Below are 13,754 nucleotides of genomic sequence, written 5' to 3'. Positions count from 1 at the left end.
GTGCCCGGGATCGAACCCCCGACCTCCGATTGGAAGGCGGACGTCCTAACCACTAGGCTATCACAGCTATGTCGCGTTATTTTATGTTAAGGTAAGAAAGAAAGAATTAGTTATGGAATTAGCGAAAACTGGTTTCGAAGTTTTACATTCAACATAAATTTTAAGTTGTTTTATAGAAAGCTTCATAGAGTGCACAGATCTAACAAATAAAAACAAGACGTATGTCGCGTTATTTTATGTTAAGGTAAGAACGAATTTTTTTTATGGAATTAGCGAAAACTGGTTTCGAAGTTTTACATTCAACATAAATTTTAAGTTGTTTTATAGAAACGAGTACTCATTTCCTCATTGATCACGTAGAGAAACTCCGCACATAGCTCTCTCCATCGCCCGCTGAGTGACTCTGAGCTTTCTTATGAGGCCCATAGTTAGACCATGTCTCGGATCCATATGTCATCACTGGCAACACGCACTGTTCCAAGACTTCTTTTTTTTTTTTTTTTTTTAAAGAATATTAGCCATGTTAAATGACTAATATTCCCCTTTCCTCTCCAACTAAGCGTCAGGCTTGTGCTAGGAGTAGGTACGACAATAGTGCAACGGGCGGGGTTTGAACCGTCGACCTTTCGGTTTTCAGTCCACTCCTTTACCCGTTGAGCTATTGAGGCTTTGTTCTTCAAGCACTGAGGAATTTTGGACAAGACATCTCGAAGCTTCCTGAACGCTGCCCAACCGAGGATTCGGCGAAATAATAAGCACTAGCGACCCGCCCCGGCTTCGCATGGGTGCAATGTAGATACTAATGTGTTGTCATTGAGGTGTCATTGCCTCGGAAACTCTCAAATGAGAGGACTTTTTCCGACCTAAATCACATTATTTCAATTTCTCTAGGGATCTCTAATTTTTTGAAAATTAAACTATAGCTATAAACCTTCTTCTTGAATCACTCTTTCTGTTGGTGAAAACCGCATTAAAATCCGTTGCGTAGTTTAAAAGATCTACGCGTTCATACATACATACATACAGACGCGGGAAGCTACTTTATTTTATACTAGCTTATGCTCGCGACTTCGTCCGCGTGGGCTACACAAATTTGAAACCCCTATTTCACCCCCTTAGGGGTTGAATTTTGAAAAATCCTTTCTTAGCGGATGCCTACGTCATAATAGCTATCTGCATGCCAAATTTCAGCCTGATCCGTCCAGTAGTTTGAGCTGTGCGTTGATAGATCAGTCAGTCAGTCAGTCAGTCAGTCAGTCAGTCAGTCAGTCAGTCAGTCACCTTTTCCTTTTATATATTTAGAAGACTATGTAGAGACTTAATAAAATTATAGCCCTTGACTGTGATCTTGTCAACATCGTCGACCGATAGACGTCCACTGCTGGACTTAGGTCTTTTGTAGGGACTTCCACAATATGTCACGGCCGTACGCCGCCTAAATACAGCAGCTCCCTACCACTCGTTTAATGTCATCTGTCCACCCTGGACAGTGCTATTATCAACTGGTTTTTTGATACAGGAAAAAATGAAAGGCAAAAACAAGCTAGTGCCTCGTCTGCTCGGGGTCACCAAGGATTCCGTGCTGCGGCTGGACGAGAAGACCAAAGAGATCCTGCAGACCTGGCCTCTGACCACCGTGAGGCGCTGGTGCGCCAGCCCCAACACCTTCACCCTGGACTTTGGGGACTACAGGTATTGTACTTTTTTTTTAAAATATTTGAACAGATAGATAATACATTTTTATAAATAATTTTGCTTTTAGACAGTTTTGAAAAAACCGGCCAAGTGCGAGTCAGGCTCGCGCAACGAGGGTTCCGTACCACAGTCGTATTTTTTCGACGTTTTGCACGATAATTCAAAAACTATTTAGAATGCACAGGTGAAGTCCTTTCATATGATACCCCACTTGATATAGTTATCTTACTTCGAAAATTGAAAATACTAATTATTAGTTTATGACCACAATTTAATTTTTTTTGTGTGATGTAACCACTAATTCACGGTTTTCAGATTTTTCCCCGAAGGTCTGCTAGAAGACCTACCTACCTGCCAAATTTCATGATTCTAGGTCAACGGGAAGTACCCTTTAAACCTACATGGTACTTCCCGTTGACCTAGAATCATGAAATTGAATTGAATGAAGAAACCTCTTGATAGACCGACAGACAGACAGACAACAAAGTGATCCTATAAGGGTTCCGTTTTTCCGTTTACGTAATAATAAAATGTTGTTTCAGTGACCAATACTACTCGGTGCAAACGACAGAGGCGGAACAAATCTTGCAAGTGATCGCGGGGTACATCGACATCATCGTGCGCAAGCGCCGCGCGCGCGACCATCTCGGCATTGAGGGGGACGAGGGGTCCGCTATGTTGGAGGACTCTGTGTCACCTTCCAAGTGAGTAGGGGTCATTTAAAACTAGTAGGGGTCGGTTAGTATAAGTAGGGGTCGCCTAATATTTGTAGGGGTTGCTTCGTAGTACTCGGGGCTAACTTACAAAAGTATATGTCACAGTTTAGTAATGAAAGGGGTCAATTGGTATTAGGAGGGGTTGGTTAATATTTGTAAAGGTTGGTTAGAATACTCGGGGCTAGCTTGTGCAAGTAAGTGTTACAGTTTACTAAATATAGGAGTCATTTCAAACAAGCAGGAGTCGGTTAGTATTAGTAGGGGTCGCCTAATATTTGTAGGGGTTGCTTCGTAATACTCGGGGCTAACTTACAAAAGTATATGTCACAGTTTAGTAATGAAAGGGATCAATTGGTATTAGGAGGGGTTGGTTAATATTTGTAAAGGTTGGTTAGAATACTCGGGGCTAGCTTGTGCAAGTAAGTGTTACAGTTTACTAAATATAGGAGTCATTTCAAACAAGCAGGAGTCGGTTAGTATTAGTAGGGGTCGCCTAATATTTGTAGGGGTTGCTTCGTAATACTGGGGGCTAACTTACAAAAGTATATGTCACAGTTTAGTAATGAAAGGGGTCGGTTAGTATTAGTAGGGGTCGCTTTGTATTTGTATAATTTGTATGTATATAATATTTGTAAGGTTTAGTTAGTAGTGGTTAGTTAAGAATACTTTCCCCGGTCGTTCCAGGCAAGAGTGAATAGGCATCTCCTAGACAGGCGCGCTCCATCTTAGACTGCATCATCACTTACCAGTAGATCTGATTGCAGCCAAGCGCTAGTGTATAAATAAATAAATAAAGTCAGGTTAAATCCCCCCCTACGACACGGCATTGTTTCCGAGTGGCCTACTTACGCAACGTTCGTTAACCTCTAGCGTCAGTCAGATGTTTTATTTGCTAAGTATATTGTGAACTTAAAAATATGGGTTATTTTTCTTTCTTTTTTCTTCGCGTTTTTAGTTATCAGTTAAGTACCATCACCTGTCGTCGTTTTCGCTAGCGTTTAGCTGCGCGATTGCGGGAGAATGGCAGCTACAATGTCACGATCGCAATCATCTCTGATTGTTTAACGCTCGCTCTCTATTGGCTACAATGCATTGTTGCAACAAGAATCACACAAATTCAGCCAATCAGAACAATTGTTCTAAAACAAGTTTAAAAAATCTATTAAAAATATGCTCCTGAAAAAAGCATATTACACAATTGAAGATTATCTAAATGATAAAAGAGCGTGGATTTGACCTGCAGCTCGTTCCAGCAACGCACAACACTGCAAATACTTTTGTATACATGGCATAATCTTGTACCTATATTAAATATTTGAAAAGAGCAACCGCCGAGTTTCTTGCTGGTTCTTCTCGGCAGGAAAGGCATTCCGAACCAGTGGTAGATGCATCCGACTATTCGTAAGCAGTTGTAAAAGTTTATACGAATAAAAAAGATTTTCATTTTCATTTCATTGAGATTGTAATAATGATTGATGCACGTTTTAGACAATCGCCCTACTGGTTACAGCCTGTTTAAATAGAAATAAACGTTGTCTTTGTTCCAGGGCCAACATAATCCAGCACGACACGCTGAAGGCCTCGGGCAAAGTCAACACTACCTCGGTCGCCAAGCCTGCCGTGTTGAGGCCTGGAGCTGAAGGTATACCCACCACTATCACTACATATTACCTCTAACTTGTACAGACGCCATATTATTTATATACTAGCTGATGCCCGCGACTTCGTCCGCGTGGAATAAGTTTTTTAAAAATCCCGTGGGAACTCTGCTTTTCCGGGATAAAAAGTAGCCTATGACACTCTCAAGGTACCTACTACCTATGCAAAAAATCACGTGAATCTGTTGCACCGTTGCGACGTGAATGAAGGACAAACCAACACACTTTCGCATGTATAATAAGGGTACTGATTTCGGAGAATTATTTAGATTTGATTTCACGTGGTCACTTCCAATGTCCGCAATGTCGTTCTCTATTTTTATCAGTCAATGCGCACATGTGGCGCCGTCCTACGAAGGTTTTATAGCAAAAGTAAGGGGAAAAATCCGAAAACCGTAAACTTGTGGTTGCATCACAAAAAATACATTAAAATGTGTTCATAAACAAATAATTAGTATTTTCAACTTTTAAAGTAAGATAACTACCAAATGGAATATCAAATGAAAGGCTTTACCTGTACATTCTAAAACAGATTTTTATTTATTTTTATGCATTATAGTTTTTCATTTATCGTGCAAAATGTCGAATAAATACGGAACCCTCGCAGCGCGAGTCTGACTCGCACTTGGCGGGGTTTTTTTTGTGCTGCAGATGCTTCCTCTGAACAATTTTACATAATGAAAGCTCTTAGAACGATATAGTGTAGGAGCCAGTGACTAGAAAGCTTTGTTCTGTTGCGTTAGGTGCGAAGCCGTTCGCGGTGGGGCACGTGACGGGCGCACAGCAAACCACCGTGTCCGGACAGGTGCTGACCGGACACGCGCCGCCCGCTGTTAGTGCTGAGTTTATTTTTTTAATTTTTGCTTGATTGTTTTTTTTATTGCTTTTGCTTGCCCTTTGATTTTCTGCTAGCCTAAACTGTTTTTAATACCATATACATAAATTATTGAACTATTTTAAAAAAATCCCAACTGTTTTTAATGTTAAGCGCCAGGTTGATTGGTTTTTGCTTGTTTTCTTTTCTTTTGTTTGCTGTTTTTGCTTGAGCCTAAACTTATCTTATGTCACTTACATACATGCATTTACTATTTAATTTATGCATACATACATTGTTATTTATCAATGGTTTTAAAAAATAGTTTAAAAAATGCATAATGTGTAGTGCATACATTTTGATAACTCACTCGCCATGTTTGCTCTAAACGTCAACTGTCATTCTAAAGTACATTTTAGTCATAGAGATAGTAGGTATAAAATCGTAATCATTCATCAAAGGTTTTAGTCCTTCGGGTGAACTGTACTTTTGACATGACAGTTAACACCTAGACCAATACGGCTAGTTCTCAAAATTTATGTTTTATGCCTACTTCATTTAAAACCATTCGAGTTTTAATATACTAGCTCTTAGACTAAGAATTATTTAAAAAAAACTTTATTTATTTACATTCGTTTGCTTATTGCATACAAGAAAAGCCAAAATTACATCTTTCCCTTGTATCTTGAAGTATTTTTAATTTTTTGGAAAAAATAACTCTTCACTAACATAAGTTTGTTTTGTTTCATGCTTGCTAACATGGATCTAACAGTGTTCGAGATTGGTTGTGTAGGTACCTAACATTACTGAAACTTTATATAATTCTAGTACGCGACAGGTCGAGATGGCAATCAGGGTGGAGAAGCCCTGCCTCATACCACTAATGTCATCTCGACCTGTCGCGTATTATAGGTTTTCTAAAGTATACTGTATAAGATAATGCTTTCGATCGTCCACTCGGTCGATGGGAGGTTTAAATACCTGATAAAAATGATGACGTTTGACAGCCGGCTCCACAGATGTTACTGCCTCTATGGCCGGTTCGTTTTTGCGCCATCTGTCGGGATAAATCAAAAAGGACGACGCAAGAGATTGACGACTCCACCGGATTTGACACTTCACGGAGAGACCACAATAAGGTCTACGCCAAAGAAAGACGAGACCGTGGCCTACCAGGCCATAACAAGGACCCAGGTAACAATGTGTTACCTGAGAGGAAATGCCCGGGTAGGGAGGTCCGCACCCCGATTGACTTAGGTCGATCGAGAAGACCCTTCATCATCAATCAAAAAGTGTACATTGATTCCCATTTTAAATATGCTTTGAGTTTGATGCAGTGCGTAAAGGGACTAAGAATATTCAAGTATGGTGTACGAATGTTCCAGGCCACTCAGGTGCAGCAGACGAAGGTGACGTCCGTCCTGACGGAGCCCCAGCGCGCACTGTTGTCCACTATCACCAGCGGCAAGGAGATTATCAAGCAGACTGAAGAGGGGCTGACCAGGGTAAGTTTATATATTTAAAGAGTCATCCTTAGGGAACTCCCTTTTTTATAACTAGCTTATGCTCGCGACTTCGTCCGCGTGGACTACACAAATTTCAAAGCGTTATTTCACCCCCTTAGGGGTTGAATTTTCAAAAATCCTTTCTTAGCGGATGCCTACGTTATAATAGCTATCTGCATGCCAAATTTCAGCCCGATCCGTCCAGTAGTTTGAGCTGTGCGTTGATAGATCAGTCAGTCAGTCAGTCACCTTTTCCTTTTATATATATAGAAGATATACTAGTTTGAGCTGTGCGTTTTTAGATCAGTCAGTCACTCAGCCACCTTTTCGTTTTAAATATCTAGATATCAGCTATAACCGCACAAGTTGTAGTTCAACCGCGGATAAGGGTACACCATCTATTATGTTTGTTTGTTCGTCACAGACCGCCCTGCCTGCCTTGGGTCACGACGCTGGGTCAGTGAAATGGATGCGCGCCACAATGGACAGCAGCAAGCAAGTCGTGACGTCACACATCGCGGCCATGAACGCCGCCACCGCGCAAGTCGTCACTCTTACTGCTGGTAAGTTTATTGCACATGACACAAACTAGATGGCGCTCTATAGAGATCCATCGCGCTAGAAAACTTTTTTCTACATTAATGTGTAACGTTTTTTAAATCCCGCCGGAACTCTTTGATATTCCGGGTTAAAAAGTAGGCGTACTCTAGTTCTACGGATCTTCTCATTTCCTCATTGATCACGTAGAGAAACTCGGCACATAGCTCTTTTAGCTTTCTTAAGAAAGCTCAGAGTAACAAACTTTCGGCTGTATAATATGAATGTGATTGTTCCAGGTCCTACAGAAGAAGTGGACCACACGGCAGTGGGCGCAGCCATTACCACCATCACCACCAACCTGCCCGAGATGACCAAGGGTGAGTCGCGATATATACCTAACGCCTTTGTTTCTTAGTTGAATTGAAACTTCTTCAGAAGCGTTGCTGTTTGAAACTCGATGAAACGAACTATACTTTTTTTGAACTTTATCTTGTTACTTACAGCCGCACTCAGAGTCGTTAATCGTTACTTAAGATTGAGTCAAAACGAGACAGATTTATGTGAGAGATACAGCTCTGTTTCGTTTTAACTAAACTTAAGTAACGATTAAGCGACTCTGAGTACGGCTGTTAGAATAACTATATATAAGATTGATGTTTCAACAAGTTTCGTGTATCAAAAGGTGTCCAAATGATCGCGGCGCTAATGGACGACACTCAGAACGGAGATCGTTTGCTCGACGCCACGCGGAAGCTGTGCTCTGCCTTCTCCGATCTGCTGAAGGCGGCCGAGCCAGACACCAAGGAGGTAAAAACTTATTTCCATGTTTCCTACGTTCATTTATTACGGTGATAGATAAGGGGTATCCACATATGTATTTTTGATAAAGAGTATGTACAGATGCTTTTTTGATAATGGGTATCTATAGGTGCCTTTTAGATGAGGAGTATCTACAGATGCATTTTGGATAAGGGGTATCTACAGATGCCTTTTTGATAAAGCGTATCTACAGATGCCTTTTTGATAAAGCGTATCTACAGATGTATTTTTGGTAAATTTAAAAGTATCTACAGATGCCTTCTTGATAAGGGTTATTTACAGATGCCTTTTTGATGAGGGTTATTTACAGATGCCTTTTTGATAAGGGTTATGTACAGATGCATTTTTGATAAGGGGTATCTACAGACGCCTTTTAATAAGGGTTATCTACAGATGGCTTTTTGATAAGGGTTATCTACAGATGGCTTTTTGATAAGGGTTATCTACAGATGGCTTTTTGATAAGGGTTATCTACAGATGCCTTTTTGATAAGGGGTATCTGCAGATGCCTTGTGGTTGTTCGAGTCGCCAAGTGTGTACCGATTGCGAATCATGAATGATAGTACTGCAGTTGTTGCCAGTTTTTATTGGCTTTCCATATTAGGAAGTGGCTACATTGTTTACTGATTTTAATCTAAATATATAAAAGGAAAAGGTGACTGACTGACTGACTGACTGACTGACTGACTGATCTATCAACGCACAGCTCAAACTACTGGACGGATCGGGCTGAAAATTTGGCATGCAGATAGCTATTATGACGCAGGCATCCGCTAAGAAAGGAGTTTTGGAAATTCAACCCCTAAGGGGGTGAAATAGAGGTTTGAAATTTGTGTAGTCCACGCGGACGAAGTCGCGAGCATAAGCTAGTTAAAATATAAAACTAAAATTTGGACAAAGGGTGTTGTGTTGTGTTTAAATTAAATAAAAATTAAAAGTACTAAACACCTAGCAATGTCTTATGAAAACATAACCTAACCAAAATATTCTCCATTTTCAGCCACGCCAGAATCTCCTCAACGCAGCCTCAAGAATCGGAGAAGCTTCCACCAGCGTCCTCCACACCATTGGAGAGGAAACTGAAGAAGACAAGGAAACCCAGGTAACCAACACTAGCGACACACGTAAAAAGTCCTTCGTATACAGAAAACTAAACTATTGCTATGACAATTTCTATAAGGTTTTCTTCGGGAAAAACAACCAGGAATACGGAGCGGATTTCGCTGAACACACAAACAGATATGAAGACGACGGTATATATGAAGATATAGATACTAGTAATTATTTGGGTAAAATGCTTGATATAATTGACGAAGAAACTGACAGCGAATACTATAGGAGTGTAGAATATTGTAATAAGGTGTTCAAACGACAATTTAATGATGCTGATGAGTTAAATAATGTAATAATGGAAAACCAAGTAAAGAAAAATGCTTCAGAAACAGTCGATTCAAGTAATAATGACTATGAAGCGATATTGTTCAATTGCGAAGGTTATTTAGAAAAGGACAAAAATGTAGTTGATAAAAGTATTGCAGAAAATAGAAATTTAGATAAAGATTCGGATGTAAGTGACGCGAATCCAAAATTGTACCCTAAAACTATTTCAGACAAAATTTTCAATTTCAAAAAAGATTTCTCCAATCACGATTACGTCAATGTCAATTTCAAAAAAGATTTCTCTAACCACGACTATGTTAACGTAAACTTTGATAGACAAAATCTTGCAGACAATCCCAAAAATAATTCAAACACAGATATAAATCTAGATAGACGCACGAAAAACGAAATTTTAAGGCAACAATTCTTCCAATCGGGCAGCAACAAAAACGACGTAAACGACAAATTCAATCGATACGCCGACAAAAACGATCTAAACGACAAATTCAATCGATTAAACGACAAAAAAATTGAATGTCACAGCATAAGAAACGATATAACCAAAACCGGCCCAGACGTGAAAGTATCTGGGGCTCTAAACATGAAATTGTTTAACCTAGACAAATACAATCGGATTCTGACAACAACAGAGACTTTTATGGAAACATCTGAAGCTAGCTTTACTAAAAACGAATTAAATTTGAAAAGGGATGATTTCGAAACGTTTATCAAAAGAAGCGAGAAGTATTTTACTACAGAGCATAGAGAAAGGGAAACGACTGTTCATTTAAATAATGCTTCTAGTACTACACCTAAAGGCAAAACAGAAATCAGAATAGTTTACAATCCAACATTTTTAGCTACGCAAGAAAACATCCAAGGTTTTTGCCAGTTTTGTAACAAAAGATGCCCGCGTACTGATCTAAAATGTTGCCAGAATTGTATTTGCATAGAGTTGCAGTTAAAAGACGTTTGGAAAGATAATTGGTTGAATATTCTGCTGATTCTGGCGTTAATTTTCGTTTTGTTAGCCATTTTTGTTCAGTGGTTGTTGAATAATTTAGGTTGCGATGATGGTATCGAGATAGTCAACGGAACATGTCTTGATACGTTCTCTCAATAAGTTGAAACTTCTTAGGCTGAGATCTGTAGAGCGCACTCTGACTTAGCTTAGACTTAAGATAGAGTTAAAACGAGACACAGCTATACATCTCGCATAAATCTGTCTCGTTTTAACTCAATCTTAAGTCTGAGCAAAGTCAAAGTGCGCTCTATAGATCTCAACCTTAGACTGCACCATCTCTGTAGTTCTACCACTTTTATAAGTGACGCCAATGTACCTGCGCAGAAATCTCATTTTTGAATGGCGCGAAAATATCTCAGCCAATCATAGCATCACAGCATTTGTAATCTATAATAAATATTCTTCTAACAATTTTTCGTTAAAATTAAAGATATAATAAATTAATAATTTACTATCGTGGTATGTAGGATTTTTTAAATAATATTCAAAAATCTTAAAAATATACTAAACAATCATAAAATTTTATCTACTTTAAACAGTGATAAGTATGATTAATTAATAATCACAAATTAACTCAATTATAATAATGCACCATTTGAAAGTATTATGATTTACTCTAAAATTATTATATTCGTAAAAATTCGATAAAACTTTAAAGTTATCTGATTACTGTACAAATCATGCCCGCGTGGTGGTGCCGAGAATACTGGCTGCTTTTCTCTGGCTTTGCGCTGGACAGCCAGGGTGATCCTTTGCGCAGAAAGTTACTTTAATGTGATTTTAATCACAAATCTCTAAATAGTAGATCTGACTACATAACTTTTTTACTGAGTTCTCGAACTTTTCAGAACTTTGATATGTCGTCGGTCCTCAATTATAGGCAGCATATTTTTAAATATAACCTCATTAAAATAACTAAATCTAAGGTGTAGGGAAATCTATAATTTTTTAAGGTTGCGGGTTTTGCCATAATACTATTTTTATTTTTTATTTTTTCAGATTTTTGTGTAAAATATCTAGTTATATTTTTCTATCTATACACATCATAGCTGTCCTTTTCCTTTCTTATCTCAAAATTTTATCTTTCGGTTCTTTTATTTCAAATTCAAATCTTCGGAAAATCAAAGCAATAAGGAAAAAGACTGCGAATTAACTTTGTTTTTTTTTTTTGTTAAAATTTAGTTAATCGACTGTTGTCAGATTTTATAAGATTTTTAACAGATTACTGGCCTTATAAAAGATATTTTTTAAAATACAAAAAAAAATATATAAAATAAAAATTAATAATAAACATGTGCCAAAATATTAATAATTTACGAAAATATTTTTTTTTTTAACAAAAAGTCTTTCAACTGTCGATCATGTTAGATTTTTTTGTTTGTTTTTGTTTAGTTTTAACATTGTAACGTCCATAATATTAAATCTTAGGTAGCTATTAATCTAGTCGTATTTTTTTATCATTTATAAGATTATCGGCATTTATCCAAAAGTCTGACCAGATGTATTAAACTTTTTTTTTAAATTTTAAGTTCCTAAATTTTTATCTTTAAGTTTTTTCAATTTACTTTTGTTTCTAATAATGAATTAACACTCTGGTCGTTTTAATAATGAATACATCACATTTCCTTTTTTGTAATTTTAGGTAGGTAACTATTAACTATTTTTAGTTAATTTTAGTTTTTTGGTTGTGGAACTCCATAATATATATATTTTTGTCATATTTTACGTATTAACAAAAATATTGTAAATATTTTACGTTTTATCACAATTTTCTCTATTTTTTAATGTAAATTTTTTTAAATCCTTTTTTTAGGATCAGAAGTAATCTTGTTTATTTTATAAATTAATTAATTTTAAAGCACGTCAATTAACTATCGATGTCAATTTTGTTAAACACAAAACTAAAACTAAAGTCCCCTTTTCACAATAATCTGAATTTAAAAACTAAAATTAATTATCTTTCTCATTTCTGTCCTGTTTATTTAGTCACATACTAATTTGACTAAATAAACAGGACAGAAATACTGTCTCTTTACTAATAAAAAATAACTATGAGCAACATTATGTACAAAATTATAACTTGCCTAAACTAAATAAAACTATTAAACTTAAATATTGTTAAATATCGTCGGTGTTATACTAAGACTAATTAACTAATTTTGAAAATACCTTTTTATCAACACCGGCGAACGAAAAAACTAATAAGGCTAACATACTGTCTAAAATTTAACTAAAAACTAAAACTTTTTAATAAACCAAAGATAAATCGTTACGTTTTGTTCAAGTTACGAAAATAGTAAGTCATCAATGAAATTACGATATAGGTTTTCTGCATCATTCAATTCCATCAATCACGATTGAACTAAACGGAACACACACTGAAAATTTCATCTCTGTACTTATTAGGTTCATGAGATGCAGTCCGCTGACAGACAGACGGACAGCAAAGACATGTTAATAGGATTCCGTTGGCACTCCTTGGACACGGAATCCTACAAATAACTAAACCATCTAAACTAAAACAATTTTAAACTAAATTCTATTGGAGACAAGTAAAATTTCAATGATGACTAACTATTTTGTTTTTAAATATTTCATTAATTTTTATCTGTTAGCCTCCTGTACAGATTAAGTTCCATATTATGACTTTTTTTTTGTAAAATATTACGGTACAGTCATCTCCAAAAGTGCAAAATTATTATTACATATCTAATACAATAGGGATGGTACTTACTAGTCAAATCAGCAACTTTTTATCAAACGTCAAAACGCTCGCTTAGTAAGGGAGCTTGTATTTAACAATGGTAAGCAAACTTAAAACTAGCAGCGAGTGAGGATTTTACAAATTTTGGAAGACCCTCTATCTAATCATTTCCAAGAAAAAAATTATTTTGCCATAGTCATCATCCACATTTTGGTCTTTCTGAAAACTATGAAGTTTCTAGCGTTTAAACTACCGTGAGTGATTTCCATTCTAAATAATATCTGTCGACTAAACACGTGAGTACAGCCGGGACAGATATTATTTAGTATGAAGGTTCTCATTACTATCCCAAAAGTCCCCTACCATAATATCCGCGTGGATATTTTTTTTAAATCCCGAGGAAACTTTTATTTTTATTTTATTTGAAAAAATAGCCTAGGTCCAGGTCTTTAACTATACCCAGTGGCGTGCAGGTCATAGAGGCATAAATGCACTGCTTACCCCAGTTGTAATAGCTCAATGCATATTTTTTATTATGACCTACCACTAAACAGGTTCCTACCTAACTAATGCCTACCCTGGCTTCAAACCCTGTGCACGCCACTGACTATACCTATGCAAAAATCACTTCGATTTGTTACTCCCTTGCGTCGTGCTTGAAGGATAAACCAACTAACAAATACTTTCGTACGACAGAGAGATAATTTGGTTTATAAATGGTTTAATTTAGTCGTAATTTAGCTTTTGCAGCTGATTGTACCAATCCATATGTGTCTGTAACATCGTGGGTGTTGCCATACTATCCGTGATAATATTATTTTTGTTAATACATTTGCTTTTTCATCTGTCTGGGTTTTATTTCCGACTAACTGTCTCCAAAAGTGAATGTAGTGGCAAAA

General features: G+C 37.0%; 2 protein-coding genes across 2 annotated transcripts in view; one reads left to right on the top strand and one right to left on the bottom strand.

The window, feature by feature from the left end:
- The window catches only part of LOC117994782 (aldo-keto reductase AKR2E4-like), a 231,412-nt gene that overhangs the window by 140,710 nt on the left and 76,948 nt on the right, over positions 1–13,754 (bottom strand). The gene's annotated exons all lie outside the window — the stretch shown is intronic.
- rhea (Talin_middle and talin-RS domain-containing protein rhea) overlaps positions 1–13,754 on the top strand; it is an 86,248-nt gene that overhangs the window by 8,092 nt on the left and 64,402 nt on the right. The window contains exons 10-20 of the mRNA XM_069508027.1: positions 1,520–1,692; positions 2,238–2,399; positions 3,959–4,053; positions 4,813–4,901; positions 6,269–6,388; positions 6,813–6,951; positions 7,225–7,305; positions 7,611–7,735; positions 8,748–8,849; positions 8,928–10,068; positions 11,078–11,079. Of these exons, the coding sequence (XP_069364128.1) occupies positions 1,520–1,692; positions 2,238–2,399; positions 3,959–4,053; positions 4,813–4,901; positions 6,269–6,388; positions 6,813–6,951; positions 7,225–7,305; positions 7,611–7,735; positions 8,748–8,849; positions 8,928–10,068; positions 11,078–11,079 (2,229 nt within the window). The remainder of the gene's footprint in view (positions 1–1,519; positions 1,693–2,237; positions 2,400–3,958; positions 4,054–4,812; positions 4,902–6,268; positions 6,389–6,812; positions 6,952–7,224; positions 7,306–7,610; positions 7,736–8,747; positions 8,850–8,927; positions 10,069–11,077; positions 11,080–13,754) is intronic.

Source organism: Maniola hyperantus, chromosome 27, assembly GCF_902806685.2.
Source record: "Maniola hyperantus chromosome 27, iAphHyp1.2, whole genome shotgun sequence".
Taxonomy (NCBI): domain Eukaryota; kingdom Metazoa; phylum Arthropoda; class Insecta; order Lepidoptera; family Nymphalidae; genus Maniola; species Maniola hyperantus.
Note: the sequence above shows the minus strand (reverse complement) of the source record. Positions and strands in the feature narration are given on the sequence as shown.